Source organism: Polypterus senegalus, chromosome 8 (assembly GCF_016835505.1).
Source record: "Polypterus senegalus isolate Bchr_013 chromosome 8, ASM1683550v1, whole genome shotgun sequence".
NCBI classification, from domain to species: Eukaryota; Metazoa; Chordata; class Cladistia; order Polypteriformes; family Polypteridae; genus Polypterus; species Polypterus senegalus.
Genome location: NC_053161.1, coordinates 15,842,862 through 15,866,229, shown reverse-complemented (window position 1 = coordinate 15,866,229; position 23,368 = coordinate 15,842,862). Strand labels below are relative to the sequence as shown.

Here is a 23,368-nt window from a genome sequence, read left to right as displayed (position 1 = left end):
TTTGCATGTTCTCCCCGTGTGTGTGGGTTTCCTTCAGGTGCGCTGGTTTCCTCCTACAGTCCAAAGACATGCAGGTTTGGTGCATTGGCGATTCTAAATTGTCCCTAGTGTGTGCTTGGGGTGTGTGTGTGTGTGTGTGCCCTGCGATGGGCTGGCGCCCTGCCTGGGGTTTGTTTCCTGCCTTGCGCCCTGTGTTGGCTGGGATTGGCTCCAGCAGACCCCCATGACCCTGTACTTAGGATATAGCGGGTTGTATAATGGATGGATGGATGAAGAATTTTCAGTTTTGTTTCTTCCTTTTTTTTGAAGGTGCTGAATTCCTCTGCAGACATACTGTTTCTGGTTACCTCAGGTCCTGTTATTTACACAGCAATAGCAGTCATTAACGCTATGCAGCTTTCAAAACAGGACCCTTCCATTATTACCTCTGTCCGGCCAAGTGTCACTGTTCCTGATTATCACTTCCAAGTTCATACAGGTAAAATAAAAACTATTTTGTTACTAGTGCTATACAAAACTGGTAAATAATTGGTGGAATGACCAAATAATCATCTGTTCATTTATTTTCTAAACCTGTTTTTTGAATTGTCCGCTTTTTCATTTGAACTTTTTAAATATAATGATAGTTGTCTGCTATATGAATGGTTGAATAGCCAACCTTCTCAACTGTATAATGCTCTTACTTTCACCTTATTAACTTTTTCAAAAACAGCTATAACCCTTAATTTGTAAAATGTCCCTATGCACCACTAATTTTCAGAGTAAACTGAGTTTTTATTTAATCTTTTGATGATTTGCATACTTTGGAGTCAGGGGCTTCTGTTCTGACTAGAATCAAACTACACTTCTGACTCAATTGTGGCAAACAATATAGCCTTACATTTTGGAATGTAGTTCTGGACATCTCAGCCTTGGCAGATGTTACATAAGCAGCTGACTGCTCTACATCAGGGTAAATTAGTTTGCTTTATGGATAGAAGCAATGGCTGCAGCATTTTATTGCAACCATTCAGTTATTCAGAGGCTAAACTCTTGAACTAAGTGAACTGTATAATTTAAGTCGTCTTTATGTTTCTGTATTTATTGTAATTTAAAACCTATTGAGCAAACATCTTCTCTATGTTTTGTAGTTGGCTATTTTATCAAGGCAACAGTTGATTTTGCACAGAAAAAACTCCTAAAGTTGTGTAAGCAACAATTTTTTGAAGAGAACTGTAGGCCTTATTCAGAATACAGTTGTTGTATTCATATTCATAAAAAGCAGTAGTAGGTCTGATTTTCAACAATGTGGTTAATCTCACTTTGTAAGCTCAGTGCTTTCAGAATTTCATTAATGACTATTCTATAGAGGGTGCATTACTGACAGTAACATGTAAACAATGTGTACAAAATATTTAAAATAGCTAGGTAACACTCAAACTCTTTTTACAGTATTTGTAGTTAATTACTTTTCAAAAAGAAAAATTAATTTTGTTGCTTATGGTCACAATATTTTTCATGGATGTAATGCTAAAATGATGATGTCACTCCAGAAATAAATGACAGCAAATGATATGAAAGATTAATTTTTTACATTATCTTACATAATGATCTTTATTTTTTTAACATTAATATTTTTAACCAAAAAGGGAGTGTATTTACAAGCTGAAGCAGTACTTGACTGTGTCGAAGGAAAGAAGCAAAGATGTATAAACAAACCATACTTAGAAACACAGGTCCTGTGGTTTTGTTTATACCCATAGTCTGTTAAGGCATTTGTATTGTGACAGGAATGGACAATGTTGTTCAAAATTAACCTAGTTAAGTTTAAGAAATAACATAATTGTTTTGCAGCTTACCATGTGTATGTGCTAAAATGTACCTGTGTGGCAGGTAAATTCAATTTTTTACCAAATATCTCATAATGCAGTATGTTTAGCTACATATGCCAAATTTATTTGTTAAAGAAAGCTTACTACAACTCCTTTATTTAAACTGTAGCTTAGTATGTGAATAAATATTCCCTTGGGACTACTTATGTTGATTCATTCCTTAGCCTGAAAGGTACACTCTTTTTATTTCTTAATTACCCCATTTTGTTTGTAGTGATGGACAAGAAAAATGTTTTGTGTTTTTGTCGAGAATGGAGATAGCAAAGTTCCTGACACAATTGACTTCAATGGGAGCCAATGCTGAACAAAAAACAAACAGTATCAAAACATCTATGAAAATTCATAGGTCAATAATGCAGTTTGTCACAAGAGCCCAAACAGATGTATGTTTGTTAAAATATTGTTAAATAAACCATTTCTGGAAAAAGCACCTTTGTCATTTTTGTGTATTCCTTTTATGACAGTTCCTGTCTGATTTCTCAAATGAAATAGCAACACGTAAAGCATTTCCTTATGCAGCTAGTTGGTTTCTCGTTACAGTGCTACAGTTTGTCCCAACCTACGTAGATGTTCGATTCTGTAACTTCAGCCAGCGGATTGAAAAGGGACTAACTATGGCCTTTTCAGAAGTGAGACGGCGAGTGCAAGATACTGATGAGTTTACTGTGCAGGTAAGACTTTAAATTAAGTGTTTTAATTTGGAGCTTTTAAGGTTTATATGGTATGCTGCACTGTTTTTGTTTTCTTCTTCTTCTTCTTTCGGGTGTTTCTGTTAGGGGTTGCCACAATGGATCATCTTTTTCCATATCTTCTTTGCTCTGTTACACCCATCACCTGCATGTTCTCTCTCACAACATCAACAATATTTATTTAAATAGCATGTTTTCATACAAATTATGTAGTGCTTTATAAGATGAAGAAAGAAAAAATAAATAAATAAATAAAAATAAAATTAGGCAATACTAAGTTAAAAAGAATAAAGAAAGGTCCAATGGCTAGGAGGACAGTAAAAACAAAAAAAAAAACTTAAAAGGGCTGGAGAAAAAAACTAAATCTGCAGGGGTTCCGAGGTCACGGGACCACCCAGCCCCCACTGGGCAGATCCATAAAATTTTTCTTAGTCCTTCTTCTTTTCCTCTTGCCTGGCAACTCCATCCTTAGCATCCTTTTCTCGATGTACCCAGCATCTCTCCTCTGCACATGTCCAAACCAATGCAATCTCGTCTCTCTGTCTCCGAACCGTCCAACATTAGCCGACCTTCTAATGTACTCATTTCTAATCCTGTCCATCAATATAAATCTTAATATCTTTAACTCTGCCACCTCCAGCTCTGTCTCCTGCTTTCTGGTCAGTGCCACCGTCTGTAACCCATATAGTATAGCTGGTCTCATTACTGTTTTGTAGACCTTCCCTTTCACTCTTGCTGATAACCATCTGTCACAAATTACTCCTGACACTCTTCTCCACCCATTCCACCCTCCCTGCACTTACTTTTTCACTTCTCTTCCACAGTCCCCGTTACTCTGTACTGTTGATCCCAAGCATTTAAACTCATCCACTTTTGCCAACTCTACCCCCTTCATCCTCACCATCCCATTGACCTCCCTCTCATTCACACACTTGTATTCTTTGTTGTTTCTACTGACTTTCATTCTTCTCCCCTTTAGAGCATATCTTCACTTCTCCATGGTCTACTCAACCTGTCCCCTACTCTCACTACAGATCACAGTGTCATCAGCAAGCATCATAGTCCATGGAGACTCCTGTCTAATCTCGTCTGTCAACCATTGCAAATAAGAAAGGGCTCAGAGCTGAAGTCTGATGTAATCCCACCAAGACCATTTTCACACTTCCCTTGTACATATCCTGTACAGCTCTTACATACTTACTTCTCTGCCACTCTCGACTTCCTCAATGCAGTGCAACTCCTTTTGGCCTTCTCTATACTTCTCCATCAACACCCTCAGAGCAAACATTGCATCTGTGGTGCTCTTTCTTGGCATGAAACCATGCTGCTACTCACTAATCATCACCTTCCTTCTTAACCTAGCTTCCACTACTCTTTCCCATAACTTCATGCTGTGGCTCATCAATTTTATCCCCCTGTAGTTACTATAGCTCTGCATGTCCCCTTTATTCTTAAAAATCGGTACTAGTACACCTCTTCTCCACTCCTCAGGCATTCTCTTACTTTATAAGATTGCATTAAACAATCTGGTTAAAAACTCCACTGCCATCTCTCCTAAACACCTCCGTGCTTCCACTCGTATGTCATCTGGACTAATGGCCTTTCCATAGCTGTCCTTACTTACTCCTTGCTAATCTGTTGCACTTCCTGATTCCCTATATCCACATCATCTAACCTTCTCTCTCTCTCATTCTGTTCATTCATCAGCTTCTCAAAGTACTCTTTCCATCTGCTCAATACACTCTCCTCTGTTGTGAGTAAATTTCCATCTTTATCCTTCATCACCATAACTTGCTGCACATCTTTCCCAGCTTGGTCCCTCTGTCTGGCCAATCAGTACAGGCCCTTTTCTCCCTCATACAATTCATCATATGCCTTTTCTTTAGCCTTCTTCACCTCTCTCTTCACCTTATGCCTTATCTCCTTGTACTCTTGTCTACTTTCTGCATCTCTCTGACTATCCCACTACTTCTTCACCATTCTCTTTCTCTGTATACTCTCCAGTACTTCCCCATTCCACTGCCAGGTTTCCTTTTTCTCTTCCTCTGTCCAGATGTCATACCAAGCACCCTTCTTGCTGTCACCCTTACTACTTCTGCTGTAGTTGCCCAGCTGTCTGGTAACTCTTCACTGCCACCCAGTGCCTGTGTTACCACCTCCCTAAACTCAACCATGCCGTCTTCCTTTTTTAGCTTCCACCATTTGATCCTTGGCTGTGCCCTCATTCTCCTCCTCTTCTTGATCTCCAACGTCATCCTATAGACCACCATCCTATGCAGCCTAACTACACTTTCTCCTTCAGATTGACCCTCCTGCATGGGATATAATCTACTGTACCTGTGTGCATCTTCATCCGCTCTTTTACATCACCATATGTTCCTACCTCTTCTTAAAATATATATTCGCCACAGTCATGTCCATCGTTTTTGCAAAATCCACTATCATCTGAACTTCTTCATTCCTCTCCTTGACACCATACCTACCCATCCCCTCCTCATCCCCTCTGTTCCTTTCACCAACATGTCCATTGAAATCCGCTCCAATCACCACTCTGTCTCCCATGGGTACACTGTCCATTACTTCATCCAACTCACTCCAGAAATCTACTTTCTCATCCATCAAACACACCGAACTTAGGGGGCATATGCACTAACAACATTCATCATCACACATTCAATTTCCAGCTTCATAATCATCTCTCTTTTCACCTCCAAAACACTCTTGACATACTGTTCCTTCAGAATAACTCCTACCCCATTTCTCCTCCCATCCACACCATGAACAATTTGAATCCACCACTGATCCACCTGGCCTTACTAGGTTAATGCAAAGCTTTTAATTACTTGCCACAATAATCACTGTAGGAGGAGAAGAGGATTTTAACTTGATTAATTATTTATCAATTTTGCTTTTGGCAAAGCTGGTAATTAATTAAATAATTTGGTAAGGCTCTCTCTTTATTTACCTTACCTTTCTCTGTAGGAGGCAGTCTCTAGCCATTACACTTATATCAAGGTAACTGTAGCACACTCATTTTAAGAAGCTGAATAATGCAATTTATTGATAAACACAGGGATTATAGAAATAGGATAACTGCATGTGTATTGACATAGAAGACAAGGGTGTATAACAGATGAGACAGACAAACATATAACACAGAAGAAGCTGTCTGTTTACTGGCTGTTTATAGCTGTAATTTGTATTGGCACAGATAGTTTTATAATACCAAGTCTATGAAGGTGATGTCCAATGTTATGTAGAGTTCTTTCTGTTGTTTTTTTCTCTGAGTTCAAGTGGAGGATATTTCTTGCACTGAAGCACACTCTTTCACTTTGTGATGTTGTCATGGTTTAGGGTGAATATTGACATTTTGTAGCTAGAGAAGCCATATTATGTATGTTTGTCAGGGTCACATCCCTTATTTTTGGGGGCATGGTCTCCAGGGTCATCACCTTGTTTTATTCAGCAGACTGCATAAAAGGTTAGCATCTTTTTCTCTGATAAAATCCATATTTTCATTTTGACATATTGTGTGTTACTCTTTTTTTCTTGCCTGGCTTTTGACTTATTGCCTTTTAATCTGACTTTGATTTGTGCTTTTTGTCTTTGAGTTTTTTTTTTTTTGCTTTTTGCCTGTCACAAATTTATTTATCTGTTTTCCTGCCAAGTCAGGACAGATATAATCCTTTGTTTGTGGTCTACTGTGCTTTTTTTTGGTTAGGCTCTTTGCTGTGTCCTCTGCAACTTAGGGAAAAGCATTATCAGGCACAAGAGTTAATTAATGGCTGCTTACCATTCTTCTCTGACTGGGTTCAGCGACTGGAACAGACCTTGGCTTGACTGAGTGGCTGTTAGCTTTGAGGTCCACAAAGAGAAGAGTTTGTTAGCTTTCAGTTCTCCAAAGAGAGAGTGGCTCATCAGGTTTTAGGTTTCAGAGAGAAAGCATGTTTCAGAGATAGAGAGAGAGAGAGAAGAGGATTCAGAGAGGAAGAAGAGGAGAATGCAGCTAGTTTTAAAGGAAGGTGTAACACAGTGATATTTCATTTCTGATATCAATTGTAGTTTTAGTTTTTATTTTATTTTATAAAAATATTTTGTATTTTTATTTTGTTCTAGTTTTCAGTGGAGTCAACAATTTTCTATTTTTATTTAGTTCTGTGTTTAAAAGTTTAGTTTTTATTCTGTTTAGTTCTGGGCTTTTTATATAATATTAGTACAATTTTAGTTTTTTTTTCAGTTGCAAGACTACAAATGCTGGCCTACACATATTTCAATGCAAGTTATGTTTCAGTCAAATACACTCACAGTTCATAATGCCGTTAAACATAGCTTGACTATCAATGACCAAACAGATTAAGTGGCCTAATAAGTGTAGTCATCAAGATCAAATGTTTCAACCCAAGAAACCAGTCTATGCAAGCACGTTGCTGTTAAGCTTTAAACAAGCACACATTCGAGAGATCTGTGCATGTTGCAACGACACCCATTGCACAGCCACACAGTGAAAATATTCGCTTGATGAACTCCTGTAAAGCAGGTGCACAGACCAGGTACTCTGCATTATGAAGTGAAGCAGTGACGTGCGGTGAGGTTCATGAGGCACTGGCACCTTCAGAATCAGATTTACAAATATTTGAACCCATGTCTTTTTCACTATTCAATTGGCAGTATGCACATTGACTACTGGTTATGTTTCATATCTCATCAGCATTCTTTACACACACATAGGTAAGGTACATATTTGGCTAAGAATGAACGTTACATTAATAGCGGAGAGAGCACATTTGCTCTGCACCTTCCATGTGTTCTAAATATTGCCATTGCAATTTCACAATTTATACTCATTCAATACAAATGAAAGTATAGAGTGGTGTACAAAAAAAAGTACAGTATTTGAATTTTGACCTTAATTGAAATATTTTGTTGTTTTTAAAAGCTTTTAATTCTGATGCTTTAATCAATTTTAATGCAGACTGTTCAAAATAAGGATAACAAGATAAACAAACAAATATTTTATTTAAGGTCAAAATTTTGTCTTTAAATATTGGATTTTTTTCTTAGTCTGATCCCGTTTTTTATAAAATTGAAAACCATTTATGGTCTTACCTTTATTTGTAAATGAAGTCCATATGCCTATCCTTCTCCATGAAAATTCCCGTCACTTTCTTGTAAAAGTCCTCTTTATTTTCCATTACTTTTAAAAGTCTTAATCTTCCATTTTGGCAGTCACTTGGAAGAAAAAATAAAAATAAACGGACTGCTGCAGTGCACTTGACTTTCTGATATTGCTAACTTATAGGCGCGTAGAGCCTCTGTGTAGAAGAACAGCAGCAACAAGCACCTGTTAGGTTCACATCCTCCCCCTCCCGTGTGGCACGGTACTGTCTGCCTTACCTTGTGACTTTTCACTGTGGTTTTATGTCCGATCAGCACGGGTAAATATGTCACACACATTCATTAAAGATATTAGCCAGATTGTATAAAGTCAGGGTGTATAATAAACGTATCTGCAAACATTATATTGCGACACACAGAAAGGCATCAAAAGGCACGTGCCAATTGCTTGCATCAACACAGTGTGTGAGGGATAGCGCAGTCCGAAGTGAGGCTCAGCTCGTTGCTACCGCACCTCGCATTTATCCCTTGTATTTGATCAGAAAATGCTCAAATTCAGAGATTTTGACTATAAAAATGATCAAAATTTTTGGAATCATACAGAAAACAAATTTATAGCACATACCAGTGGAAAAAATATTTGATGTTATCATTATTAGTTTTTTTTACTTTTCATGCCTCCCCTGATCGCACATCCCTGTACTGAAGTGCAGTCCTGGTGCCAGAGAAGTGCTGAACTTCCACTTAGTACTGATCCAGTTGGTCCTGCACTGAAACTGAGACTCTTTTCTTCTTCTCGCATGCTACATTTGCTTTTATTTTCATCTACGCTGTAATCAAAATATTTCCACACATTACTTTCTTACATCTGTGCAAAACTTGCCATTGTCAAACACAAGGGCTTACTGCTTTAACCCGATGAGCCAAATGCATTGAACAAACAAACAATGGTCCTTTACGGAAGTTGCACCACGTGACTATAGTAAGCCCAAGGAACAAGATCACTACATAGTAAACAGTGAAATGTAATTGAATGCTCAGGGTGACTGAACCGGATTGAACGAAAATGTTATTGCTGTTTTTTTCGTTTTTACTCAATTTTCGTTCTCATTTTAGTTCGTTCACATATCACTATTTTTTATTTTTATTTAGTTTTAGTTTCTCTGTTTGCCTTAATTTCACTTCTCGTTCTTGTAAAATGAAAGACAGTTTTTTTAGTTCTAGTTCTCGTTTTCGTTATGAAAATATCACTGGTGCAACCTCTGGTGATTGGATCAAGGTTACTTTCAGTTACAGAACCAGGACCAGCTTTTAGGTGCATTATTTAATCCGTCACACACAGGTAGGTTCAGTTCTTGGTTAAAAGCCTTAGATTAATGTAAATTTGGGCACCTCTTTGTCTCTACAACTATGTCAGCTCAACTCTGATTTACACCTTTATGATCAGATGTAGTACAGACTGATATTGGTATGGGCTGAAGATTAGCCAATTTCTCCAGAAATGTAGGTAGAATTGGGGATGTACAGCTGAATTTCCGCATGACTGTTACACCTTAACAGGCCTTCTTAACAAGCCTACCCACCTTTTCTTCCTACATCATAGATCATACTAAATGAGCACAGGAACATTAGAATTTCCCCTTGGGATTAAAAAGTATCTATCTATCTATCTATCTATCTATCTATCTATCTATCTATCTATCTATCTATCTATCTATCTGTCTGTCTGTCTGTCTGTCTGTCTGTCTGTCTGTCTATGCACTGTTTACATGCACTGTTTTATAGTTAACATCATTGGTAATTCTTCCAAATTATGTTTTTGCATATCTGTACTTTTACTTGTCTGTAACAGTCTACAATGTATGTGTGCATCTATTTTAGATCATTTATTAGCATAGTATGTATTCTTTTGTGGCCAGGCAACTTCTATTTTTCATCCAGCCAGGCTCTTGAATCTTTATTTCTTGATGGTATAAATAGGTAGTTTACATGGCTGATACCAAGAAAGAATCTTAAAATTCTGAGGTGGGTGGTGATATTTGTTGGACATGGAGCCGTTTCAACTACCCAGCAAAGTTTTGCTTTCACTTTTAGTCTAAACAAACAGTTAAGTAATTCTATATATCCCTATTAAAATCTGGCATTATAAAATCACATATATTTATATTTCATTAATTGATATGTTATTACACTATGACTAACCTCCACTGACAAAATAATATATTTGTATGTGTGACTTCCTCCAATAATCTTACCTGACTCAGATTATCACCAACGTAATGTAGTGTAGCACCTCTTGGTCCAGAACTGAGAGGGACATGCTCCTCAGGTGCCTGTGAGCTGACAAATAAAGGTGAGGATATGTGGAGAAGTCAGCGATGAAACAAGCTCACAGGAGTTGCTAAAGGGAGCTTACAGACAAAACACTTTAATATACCTGTATATCCATATCCATTATATTCATTAGGAAGCTGAATTCACATGGCATGCAAATATACAAGAAACTGATCTACATGGTAAGGTTCTGTTGTGCTTTAGCAGTGTTTTCCCCTCAATGAAGCTAAAGAACTTTGAGTTATACTCTCCTTCAATCTACAAAGGTAAAAACAACTGAATGTGAGTTTTTGAGGTGTAGCTTGTGTAACACTTTGAAAATGATCTCAACAGTTAATTCCCATTAGGGAACTTCTATTTATATGGTGTAGCAATGTTTTCACCTCAGTATTTTAACATGGCATTGAGTTATATTTGAATGTATCACAATGCAGTCTAAGAGCAGAAAGCACAAATGTTGAATAATTCACACAAAAGAAAACTGCAAGGACTGCTATGTTTTTCTGCTTGTAACGTTTTAGTAATGGAGACAGTGTTAAATAATAGATGAGGATTTACACTGTGCTCTTGAATTCTAGTATAATGTGAGTTACTTGTTAGTGTAGTTATCTGTCTGTCATCCTGGGAAAAACCAAACCATTTGCAAATAGCAGCACTAACTCTACCTGTTCTAAACTCTTTACTCATTGATCCTTGCCCCATTTTTTCCTCTCGCTCATAAGAAACAGTGCTCGAAATTCTGTGGATTTATTTAACATTCAGAAGTAGTTGTTTAAAGTTAAATAAAAGTGCTGAACATCTCGATATTTGCTGTAGTATATGAATTTTTCGTATCTAATTGAATCTGCAATTTCCCCAGCCAGTCATATGCCAGTTTCCATAACATGTATGTCTTTGGGATTACATAAAGTAGACTACCTGGAGGAAACAACACGCGGCCAAAGGGAGAGTACAGCATGCTGGATTACTCAAATAGCAGCACTAACCGCTTTTTCAGCCATCACAGTCTTCTAACAAGAAGGATATACTTATTATGTTATGAAGTATTTTTTGCTAATATTTACTAGTGTGTTTATTATTTTGTTGATCTATATTTTGTTTATCATTGTAGGTATTAAATATAACAATGAATGCATCATATTTGGAAAAGCTGCAAAGACACCCTGTTGACATTGCCTTTGCCATTCGAGATACATTTGGATTTTTGAATGGCTCACGTGTGAGCAACTTACTGAGAAATTTAAGTATGGTGGAGTTTAGCTTCTACCTGGGATATCCTGTACTACAGATTGCTGAACGTAAGTCTCTAGTGGAGATTTCTGTATATGTTTGAAATTACTTAACTGAAATATTTGGTATACAAGACTATAGGGTTAAGGTTAATGATGTAGCTTGTGACTTTATTTTTTAAGAAAATGGAATCATACATATAACAAAATGAAGACATCAGTACTGTCATGAATTTCCAGCAGTGTGGTGTCCATATCAATATGCATACAGTAGGTGAATATACCAAATGAAGGATATAAAACAATATACTGTATAACAAATTGCAAAAGTGTGTGTTTTTAATAAATTTATTATGAAGGTAGGACGGGTTCATAGTGAGGTGGGTGCAGCAATGTGCTGTATCAGTGCATGCTCTCAACCTCAGTAGGACAGTGTGATACAGCAGGCCTTTAATGTGAGTGGCCAACTGCATAGACTGTTTGCTGGTTTTATTACAAGCAATCTCTGGACTACCCAAACACCTTGCCAACTTTTTTATCAAGCAGGCAGTATCGCAGTTGAAACAATAATTGTAATATTTTATTATATTAAAATTGTTATTATTTTTGTAATTTGGCTATCATGTGGTGATGAATTCATTACTTTGTAATTCTGAATTTTGGTCACTATGATGCCACGTTTAATGTGTGGGTGTGTTACTTGGCTGTGACATCTCATAAGAATAGTCCAATTGGCTCAGCAGCCTCCTTTATATGGCCTGTCATTACATGAATACTCCAAAAACACCACTTGCTTAGATCAGAAAACATATCTGTGATAAAAAAGGAATTATATGAAATTTTTGGGCGGCACAGTGGCACAGTGTTTAGCGCTGCTGCCTTGCAGTTAGGAGACCTGGGTTTGCTTCCTGGGTGCTCCCTGCGTGGAGTTTGCATGTTCTCCTCGTGTCTGCGTGGGTTTCCTCTGGGTGCTCTGGTTTCCTCCCACAGTCCAAAGACATGCAAGTTAGGTGCACTGGCAATTCTAAATTGTCCCTGGTATGTGCTTGGTGTGTGTGTGTGTGTGTGTGTGCGCCCTTCAGTGGGCTGGCGCGCTGCCTGGGGTTTGATTCCTGCCTTGCGCCCTATGTTAGCTGGGATTGGCTCCAGCAGACCCCCGTAACCCTATAGTTAGGATATAGTGAGTTGGATGATGGATGGATGGATATCAACATTTTCTTTTCAGTTTTTGGCATAAAAATATGGTATATTCAATACAAGAATGTCATGTTTTCTGAAGCCAGAACTTTTGAACCTAGAAATGCATTTTATTAGTTAAGGAATTTACTTCTCATTTTGTTTTTGTTGTCCGCATGCTGCAATTTATTTAAACCCAGCTTCTCCTTTTGGATGTGCTAACTTAGATTTAAAAACTTGGGAACCCCCCCAACCTTTTATGAAAGAAATATAAGATCTACAGTGGATTCTAAATAATCTCATTCCACAGTTTGTTTATACCAGAAAACAAAAGAAATATATACAGTATACTCTGCGTGGTCATTTTCACACTACACCTCTGGATTGTCACTGGGCTGTATCCATATAACATCCATCCATCCATTATCCAACCCGCTATATCCTAACTACTGGGTCACGGGGGTCTGCTGGAGACAATCCCAGCCAACACAGGGTACAAGGCAGGAAACAAACCCTGGGCAGGGCACCAGCCCATTGCAGGGCACACACACACACACACACACACACCAAGCACACACCAGGAACAATTTAGGATCACCAATGCACCTAACCTGCATGTCTTTGGAGTGTGGGAGGAAACCGGAGTACCCAGAGGAAACCCACGCAGACATGGGGAGAACATGCAAACTCTATGCAGGGAGGACCCGGGAAGCGAACATGGGTCCCATATAACATTTGAGTGAGAAAAATATAAATATAGTATCATTAAATGTTAATATGCATAATATGGTCCAGTACAATTTAATCTCAGGGCACCTCTTAATATGAAATATTTCAAAAAGATTTTGCAATGTGTAAAATTTTGTGTACTCTGTATTAAGTGTGATTTAATTTTTTTTTATTGTTCAGCATTTCACTATCCAGAGCTTAACACGACACACTTGCTGAGATTCTCATGGATCAGAACAGGTTAGTTTTTTGCTTTTATTTTATAGTCATTTACTCTGTACTAAAATAATTTGCAGTACATTGTTTCCTGTTTTAAACTGATACATTTAAAATACTTTTCATATTACCATGTTAATGAAAAGGACCTTGATATTATCATATTGTAGGCCGTGAGCAGTAATGACCATCTGCCTCTTACCACCATCTGCACCAGATTTTGATTTTATGAGATGGCTGATGAAGTGTTATAGCAGAATGCTTTAAAGTGGATCCATTTTAAGAATGGCCATCTTGATGGAATGAAAACATGATTGTACTGGCAAAAGCCTGTACACAAATTAATAAAAAAAACTTGGCCAGAAATCTCCTGAATAAGTCAAAAGACAAGAAAACAGCTAATAACCAGAAAACAGGAAAAATAGTTTTCCTGTTTAAACATTTTTAAATATTTTTTAGCTATTTTCACATATATTTACTTTGTATTTAAACTTCCTACAACTTTTTCTGTTTAATTCGTCTGCTTATTACAATTTCAGGGCTACTAGGAACTGGAGCCTGTCTCCACAGCACTAGCATGGTTTGGAATGGTTTAGGTTTATTTGTCATATATAGGTTAACACAGGGTCAACATACAATGAAATGTGTATGACGAAAAAACAAGTCACTCAGCCTAGATCCAATAAAGCTAAAAAATAATTAAAAAAATAATAAAAAAAATAAGTTAAAAATATACTAGTTATATAAAATAAAATGTGCACATTTTAAAAAGAAATTAGAGCAATATGAGTTGAATGAGCAGCAAGTACAAATGACAGTTATTGCACAGATAATGTTTTATAAGTACAGATGCATATTCCATAAAGTGCAGATGCACGTTCCATTCAGTATTCAGAGTGTATGCAGGTACAGTTTGTGTGTGAGTAGTGCAATGTAGATGTAATGCAGTGTAGGTGTAATGTACTGTAAGTGTATGTAAGTGTTCAGGTGTTGCTGTTGAGGAGTCGAATGGACTGGTGGTAAAAACTGTTCTTAAGTCTTTTAGTCCAAGAAGCCAGACGGTAACAAGGAGAACAGCTGGTGTGCTGGATGATTGTGGTCCTTTATGATGCTGCTTGTCTTACGCAAGCACCGATGGAGATAAATGATTTCAATGGCAGGGAGACTCTTGCCTGTGATGTGCTTTGCTGCCTTCACCACTCTCTGTAGTGATTTTCGGCTGCTGGCAGAGCAGCCCCCTTACCAGACAGTAATGCAGCCCGTCAGCAGACTCTCAACCACACTCTTGTAAAAGTGTGAGGTGATGTTGGCATTCATGCCAAACTTCCTCAGCCTCCTCAGGTAGTAGAGCCGCTGGCGAGATTTCTTAACCACAGTGTCTATGTGAAGGGTCCACAAGAGATCCTCGGTGATGTTTACTCCGAGGAACTTGAAGCTGCTAACCAGACAGCAGAGCCTAATTCTAGATGAGTATCAATCCGTTGAAAAGCTCAATAATGCATATACCAAAATACTTACTTGGGCACATGTCTCTGGGATGTGGGAGGAAAATAAAAATGGAAAAACATCCGTCCATCCATTTTCCAACCCGCTGAATCCGAACACAGGGCCACAGGGGTCTGCTGGAGCCAATCCCAGCCAACACAGGGCACAAGGCAGGAACCAATCCCGGGCAGGGTGCCAACCCACCGCAGGACACACACAAACACACCCATACACCAAGCACACACTAGGGCCAATTTAGAATCGCCAAATGGAAAAACATGTTCATTTTATATAATAGTTTATTTGTGGATGGGATTTATTTGCAAAGCACAATGTAACAACACCTGGCATTATCTTAAAAGGCAGCAAAAATGTACAGCATACATATCACTTTATACCATACAGCTTTTCTCTGGTTATATATTCATGAGAAGCTTTTTCATTTGTGCTGATTTCCTAATGTGCCCTCAACCTCCCAATTTCCCTATTGTTATTAAATTTACATTATCTTTCATTTTGTTCTAAGCACTACTCAATACATGCATAAATAAATGTAGAATACCATAAAGCAGAATTATATTGGGTTACCTAATACACATTAAAGTATGCAGTTTAACCCTTAATTGTACTTTAGGATATGTTATCATGAAAGCATGAATAACAGATTTCATGCTTTTTCTTTTTAATTGGCAGAGTAGTCTTGTGACTGAGAACTAAATGGCAGAATTTTTGTCTAAACAATGGACAGTTAATCGAAAATACAGTATAACATTTTGGGATATGAAGCCTTTATAAATAGCTGTTACTATCATTTCTTTGTCCTTTAGTGCTATGACTGGTTATTAATGCTACACTGTGGTGAGCGTAGGCTATCAAATCTCACACTTTGAATCTGTCTCAAATAAGCCAGGTCAGGTCAGGTCAGGTTGGGGAGCATGCACTGGTACAGCACGTTGCCACACTCACCACACGAAGAAACAGGATCCTGGTTGGCACCCCATCCGAGTGCTGCCTTGCAGCAGGCTACACCTCAGTACCACACCAGTTCTCTCAAATAAGCAATGGTTGTTTAACTGTTTATTAGTTTATATAAATACTCTATATCATTTTTGTTTATCCTTTATTGATATATGATTTTAGTGAAATACACCCCATATTTCTGAAAAAGACATTAAATAAAATTTCACACTGGGAACAGGAAAGCACTTCTATGTAATGGAGTTGATAAACTGGGGCATGCTAGTCAATCCATTCATACAGTATTGGTGGCTTTGAAGAAATTCAGCCAGGCAACTATGGACTAGTAAGAGACTTTCAGGAAATACTCCAGACTGTCAGGTATCACTGTACCACCCAGTGTGAAGAACATGCAGCCCAGAAGCTGTATTTTCACCCTGCCCTGTCGCCTGAGATTAGTCAAGCAGAGAATGCCCTGGAAGAACCACTCAGAAAGAGTAAGACCAATTAGACAGAAGTCAGTACAATTTCTCTGGGACAATAAAAAGCCTTCTGGTCATTTGTTGAAGGCAGGCAGCTCAAAGGGCAAGGTGGCTCCATACTCTTGTGAGCAAATGCAGACTCAAGGGCTGCTAGTCTAGTGCCATTCAAGACTACTCGCATAAAGCCTTTTATAGATAGTGGTGCAGAATTGCACTGCACATATTGAATGGAAAGTCAGTTAGAGGGTTTGATGACCACTCCCATCATAGGCAGAGCATCAACCTATAGATTTAGGGCTGATGGGGCAGCAGGTCTTGGATGCTCTATCTCTGTGTTCTGCCTTTTTGTTTGAAATAAATGGCTTTACTTAACTGAAATGATGCTGCTTCTAAAAAACTAGAAAAAAGATTGAATAGTTTGATAGAAGCAAAACTAAGTGTGTATTATCGTTTAGTAGTATTGCCACTAGTGACTAAGGCATTGAACTGAAAGCTACTGAAGCAATGAACAACAAGAGTGAAGTTTCAAGGTAAGGTTGTTATCCTCTGTAATCATGGTGCTGGAGAGTGGAAGCTTGTTGCCTGATGATTAACACATGCAAGTAAGGATTTCACTGTATTCTGTACATGCAATGGCATTGACAATATAAACCTATAAACTAGCTTAATTGTAATATATCTTTGGACCGTAACAGGGAAAACTTGGGGGTTGGTGGCAGGATTGGCTGTTCTAGTGTGGTGCTGAAGTGTCACCTCTTGCATGGCTGCACTCGGGTCCCAATCCAGGTGGTTCGTTGTGTGGTGGGTATGGCAGCGAGCTGTAATCAGCACATTCTCTCAGCCTCGTCCTCCTCCTTGGACTGTTTAGTGTTTTATTTTGAAATGTGGAGACTCCTGGGGATGGTCCCCTGACACAAAATAGTCTGAGCTTGCTTAATATTGTAGAACTCTCCCATATCTATGAGGTATGATTTTCACTGTATACTCTCCAGGGTAGTTTGGGGCCAGAGCCGATCCCAACAGCACAAAATCATGAACAGGACACACATTCACAGTTTGGAATTTGAAATTAACATAATTAGTGGTTCTTTGTGGATGTGAGAGAAAAATTAAATACCAGAACAGAAAATGCTAACTATTCACTCTTCCATAGTGCCGACCCCAAAATTGACTTTAATTTAACCTTTTTGAGTACTTATGTTGTTGTGTTTGTTAAAGGTTTAAGTTAGTTATTGGCAGCATGGAAGGAAAGTATTTAGTAGTGCTTATTCATGGATGTGGAGTTCTGGCTGACTGCGGACTTGGCTATTGTCATGTCCTTCAAATGTTTTCCTTGGTTTTCTTCTTGTAATTTAGATTGCCTCCACATTCCAATGATATGCATGTTAGATTGATTGGCAACACTATATTGAACTCATATGCGTGAGTATGTGTGCATCTGGAGTTGGTTCTTATACCTCAGTTCAGCGGGGATAGGCTGATGTCTGTCATAACCTTGTATAGAAATGTTGTAGTTCAGGAAATGAATTACTGCTATTCATTGCTATTTGTTTTATTTCTTATTTAAGCGATAGTCACACATCTCTTTTGTTTCTAGTTTTGCTTGGAGTACTTGAGCACAGACTTCTAGAGAAAACATTTCAAGCAGAAATGGAACGCAAGTTGGCTTTGCTGCTCGAAGAAGTTTTGTTGCCAGTTGGCCGCTGGAAGCGTGCTACAAGTGTTGGAAACAACAGTGTGCAGGTAAAATGAACAGATGGAAAATTAAAGATACGTTCTGAACTATTTCTGTTTAGTTAACAGGTCTCAGTAATATAATTTAAGCATATTTTTATACTTTAGAGCATGTTTCATTTTCAAAGTGTCTTCAGCTTTACACAATGAATTTATTCTTAATAGATGTTTTCAGTTTTATGATGCACATTTAATTTAACGCCTTAATACACCGGTCTAGGTTTCCACAAAGGAAAGTTATTGACATGCATATATTTGTTATTTAGCAGTGACATTTAAAGGTTTGTAGTCATTTGCTGTAAGACATAAGTTTTACTCTTTGTACTGCATGAATCTGTTCATCCTAACACAATCTCTATTCTTTCCTGAGCAGTAGCCTTCCAGAGTTCCATTAAGTGCCTATTTAAATACCATTCTACAAATTAGAGTATTTATCAAAAGTAATGACTTACTGTTTATAACTACAGAACATTTGTATAATTTTTTGAAACACAAGTATTGTGTCAATTTAAATGCACGATAACAAGGCTGTCATATCAACCTGCACAATCAGAAGCACTGAATTGTTGTGTTTCCAGCTGGACAGTGCTATCTATATATGAGAAATCATCTGTTTGTTTCTCTTACTGCTTAATGACCATACTCCTTCTGTTCTTGCCTTATATAATGAACCAGCTTCTGTTATATCTGTTTCACAAATTGGTATTATTTTTTTCTCAAATACTTAGGCTGCTTATTGGAGATTTTTTTTTGTGATGACTCCACACCATTAAGGCAAGGTTTACTTTCTTCTGCTTACCTATTTCTCAAGACAGATACTAAAGATCTTCATTCCCACACCTTACACATACACATTTATTGAAATTCTTTTTGTTCTATTTGTTCTTTTATGTGGAGAAGATGACTTTTGATGCCCTAATTTAAGACTACTTTGGGGAATGTGTTGGTTACCTCTCAGATAGTGTTTTACAATTATTCCTAATTCTTCTATAGCAGGGTTCAGAGTAACATTGGATGGGATTAAACTATGTAGCGATAAACTCAGTGATCACCTACACTTCATTGTTATCATGCTGACTGATTTTGTTTAAATGAAAATGTTTCAGAACTTTATGGGAAAATAATATTGCATTTTATCTAAAAGCAGAAAAAATGAAATTTGATTTGCATGGAACAGTGAAATGTCTTGCGAAAAGACAAGTTCCCTTCGGGATTAATACAATGTACTAAAAACAATGAATTGTTTTTTTCATGGAATAGTGCATAGTCTTTTTCAAAACTTGGCAAGAATTTATCAAAGTTGTTCTAAAAGACGTCTGCTTGGGCTCTTACCTACATTTCAGTTTAGCTTCTGGTGTTTTAATCATGCATAAGTAATTTAATTATTTTTTTGGTATCAAATGGCTCTCCACATTGGGTAAAATTGGGGTTTTAAGTATTGATTGTTTATTAATATATCCTTTATATGATGAACTGGCTTTATTTATGAATGAATTGTTTGTGTCTTCATATAGCGTTGTTCTAATTTAGTAAAAATAAAATTAAGTAAAAACCATTACCTGGTTATGTTTCAAAATATACGTTTGCATTTTTCTTTTTTTTTATTGCCATGATCACTGCTGTATAACTTAATTTTAACAAGGTGTTTATGTCTGATAAGTCTCCATCCCATTTTTCTTTTAGCCTGGCCACTTTTTTCAAGAAAGACTTTCTTATAATGAGCTGATTGAAATAAAAGAGTTGTTCTATTTCATACACTTTTCACTCTTAACAGCCAGTCTATAGCTCTTGAATTCCCCTCAATAGAAATTTGACATTCAAGATGTGTACAGTCGGTTAGCCATAACTTTGTAAAATGTCATTTGAGAAAATTTTTTTGCTCATGAAACTATTTCATTTAATGTGTGCATTTATCTAATACTACACTTCTTTCATGGGTTCAGTGTTGTTTAGACGAGAAACAAAGTCTAACTGAGTGTAAAGGAGTCAATGGTGTGTGTCGTGCTGTGCTCTGCTTTGTTTAGGCCTTTGCACAATTCACTCCGTTATGCACACACAGTAGGAAAGATTTACACAAAGTGTTACAAGTATTTTTCTATCTTTCCTCAAAAATTTTAATATGTTGTGAACCACCAGGGGGCGTAAAGCTCGCCAAACCCGGACACAACAGACACAGAGCCCAGACTTGCCACACAGCACCCATTTATTTTAAGTGAGGAAGCGCTACACCTTTGCTTCCCACTACACAACACAGTACAATATAAAGCACAGTCTTTTTCCTTTTCTTCCTCTCTCGTTCAGTCCTTCCGCCTCGGCTCCCTGACCAGCAAGCTTCATCCACCCCATCCCAACTCTGGCTGTCCGAGTTGTGGCAGCTGTCCCCATTTATAGAGCACCCAGAAGTGATCCAGATGATCCACAATCACCTTCTGGCTGCCTTTGTGGGTGTGGTGGTAGCCCTGCAGAGGAGAGCTGAACCATTTTCCATGTGCCCCCTGGTGGTGGCCAAGGGCCCCAGCAGAGTTGAGCTTCCATGCTCTAAACCTGTGGCACTTGAAGCACACCAGGGGTGCTGCCCTCTGTCACCCCTTTTAACCCCATGTACACTCCTTCCCCTAGTCCTTCTGTTATCGAGGTGTCCCAGCTGGGCAAGAATTAAAAAATGAACTATTTGACTTTTTTCTTTTTTCCTCATTTATGATCCAAAATTGAATAAAGTAAAGACAGAAAAGTTATCAGTGTTGTATCTGTGTATGGTAGCTAGTTGCAGGGCTAGAAAAAAAGTTTTCTATAATAAAAGGACAACTTAATATTCATAAAGATGATAAAAATCCCATATTTGAGACCTCCACTGGTGGCTGGAGATCACATCTAACATCTAGCTGGGATAAGTAGGAGGTGAATTGAAAGGTGTGTGTGGCAGAGGAGGATGCCTGAGTCTGAAGTGCATCCTAATCCTCATTTTTTGTGGGGACAGCAGCAACAAGCCTGAACTGACGTACAACATAAATTTGTTTACATTTTAACCAATTTAGGGAGAAGCTTATTAAAAATGTCATTGCAAATAAAGTAATAAAGTCCTGCCCCATCAATTGTATCAGTGCTAATATTACTACAGTATGTCACTTGTAATGCCTTGAGCTGTGTTACACTGCAGTGTAAACCTCTTACTTTGTCATGAAGCTTACATTGAAAGGTGTTTTATTAGTTATAGATGGATTTATGAATTGATTTTGATGTTGCTGTAAACCATGAATACACTATACTCTCTCTGTCTTTCTCTGTCTCTCGCTGCCAGACATTTTTGAGTTTACCCAGGCAGAACCATTTGCCTACCTCAGTGTAGCTTGACCTTCCTGCTGCCAGCCTCTGTTAGGCACCTTGTATGACATAAATGAAGGCTGGTGGTCTTAGGTCACACAGGTTCCAAATACACTAAATAACAATTATTATTATTTCAAACACCTGTTTGACTTACTGTAAATGTTATTAGATAAGCATCACCTTTAAAGTTCAGAAATGTTATGTTAGTAGTGCTTTAATTTGTAGTGCAGAGGAGTTTGATACAATATGAACTGAATGTTAAAAAATATCTTGTGTATAGACACACTGTTAAAGCAGGGTCTTTTAAAATCACCCTTTCATTTATTAGTTTCCGCTTGAAATCTCTTTTCTGCCAGGGCTCTACTAGCTTTTGAATGAATTGCATGCATTATGCCTTCTTCCAGCACCTGCCTGCACAGTGGCATAATTAAGGGACAATTGGTTTGTAACGATGGCAACGGGTCTATCCACTGGGAGGTTTCGATTGAAAAATGTCAGTTTGAACTGCTGTTTGCATTAAAAAGAAGTAAGGACAGCATATCAATTATCAGAAACTTCAGGAGTTCATCACATGATAAATTAAGGCTGTTTTAGAAAATGGTAATTGAGCTCCATGAAAAATAGGTTTTAACCGTCCATTCATTATTTTACAAATCATTCAATTAAAAATTTAAGTGTGCTATTTGCGTTGACTCAAAAATATGCTTGTGTGTTTTAAGTTATTTTAGGCATTGCTTTTCATTCAGCTTGTAAATGATTAGCAATTAAAGGATCAAGCATCTTTGATTTCTTTTTGGTATTTAATACATTTTTTACAGTTTTTAACACATTTTATCAAAATAAGTAGATCTTGACAAGCTGGATTGTATTTTTTTTTGTTCAGTTTACATTTTATTTCTTGATGTGTTTTTCTACGTACACTGTTAAATTTAGGTATGCATATGCACTAACAGTCACTGTTAAGAAATACAAGCAGAAAGGGAAACCATCCTTTTACAGCATGGGTGATCTGGTGACTGCCAGCTCCTGCACCTTCCAAGTAAAAAACACAGCAGAGGCAAAGTCAATGGCAAATGAGTCTGTTTTATATATTGTTGGAAATTAAGCCTTCTACGATCGTAGTTTATGGCAGTAATGGGAATCAGTTGTGAATTTCATTTGCTAAGTTGTTATTAGGCAGTAGCCCTTGTTTTAAGAGCCATAGCATGCCATGCAATGTAAATTTTGACATTGCTATTTTTTTTAATTTATGAGCTGCCAAAATTACAATACCTACAGTGTTTTAGATATAAATGTTAACAATTCACCTGGAATATTAGATCACAGCTCTTTTTGTCACAACATTGCTGATCAGGTGAACAGAAGCTCTGCAGTCAACAGACAGAAATTGCTATCTTGTCTGATTTATTGATAAAGGGGAATTAGGTAAAGCTTATACGGATAGAAATTTAGAGACACATCCTTTTAGGTACTTAGCCTTCATCAGGAATGTGCCTAAAAAAGAAAACAAACAGATGTATAAGATTGGAATTTAGGAACAAAGCAAGGGGAGATGAAAGAATCAAAGAGGCACAGCAGATTTGAAAGGTAGCCTTTAAGGGAGAAAGGTTAGTCAGTTGTTCAATGGCATTGCAATTTGTGAGCTAAATTTGAGAAGGTAATCTTCTCCTGTTTTTTTCTTTTCTTTAAAAGTGCCTTTAAAAACCAATGAAAGAACACAAACAGAAAGATCAGCATGGGTATGTGAAGGGATACAAAGCATTTCACAGTGGACTTAGTGAGGCCTTTGATCTTGACAGCTTATACATGTTTCCAGAAACAATCTGAAAGCTGCCTCCTGTTTCACCTATGTAGATTGCTGGACCCAATTCACAAGAACATAGATAGTGAGGTTTTTGGATAAGCAATAAACTATTTTATTTGTATGTTAGGGCGGCACGGTGGCGCAGTGGTAGCGCTGCTGCATCGCAGTTAGGAGACCCGGGTTTGTTTCCCGGGTCCTCCCTGCGTGGAGTTTGCATGTTCTC

General features: G+C 37.7%; 1 protein-coding gene across 3 annotated transcripts in view; it reads left to right on the top strand.

Annotated features, from left to right (window-relative positions):
- LOC120533816 (UPF0606 protein KIAA1549-like) overlaps nt 1-23,368 on the top strand; it is a 209,018-nt gene that overhangs the window by 97,581 nt on the left and 88,069 nt on the right. For all 3 annotated transcript variants that reach the window (XM_039760822.1, XM_039760823.1, XM_039760821.1), the window contains exons 4-8: nt 310-478; nt 2,412-2,542; nt 11,121-11,307; nt 13,324-13,383; nt 17,881-18,026. In XM_039760822.1, the coding sequence (XP_039616756.1) occupies nt 310-478; nt 2,412-2,542; nt 11,121-11,307; nt 13,324-13,383; nt 17,881-18,026 (693 nt within the window). The remainder of the gene's footprint in view (nt 1-309; nt 479-2,411; nt 2,543-11,120; nt 11,308-13,323; nt 13,384-17,880; nt 18,027-23,368) is intronic.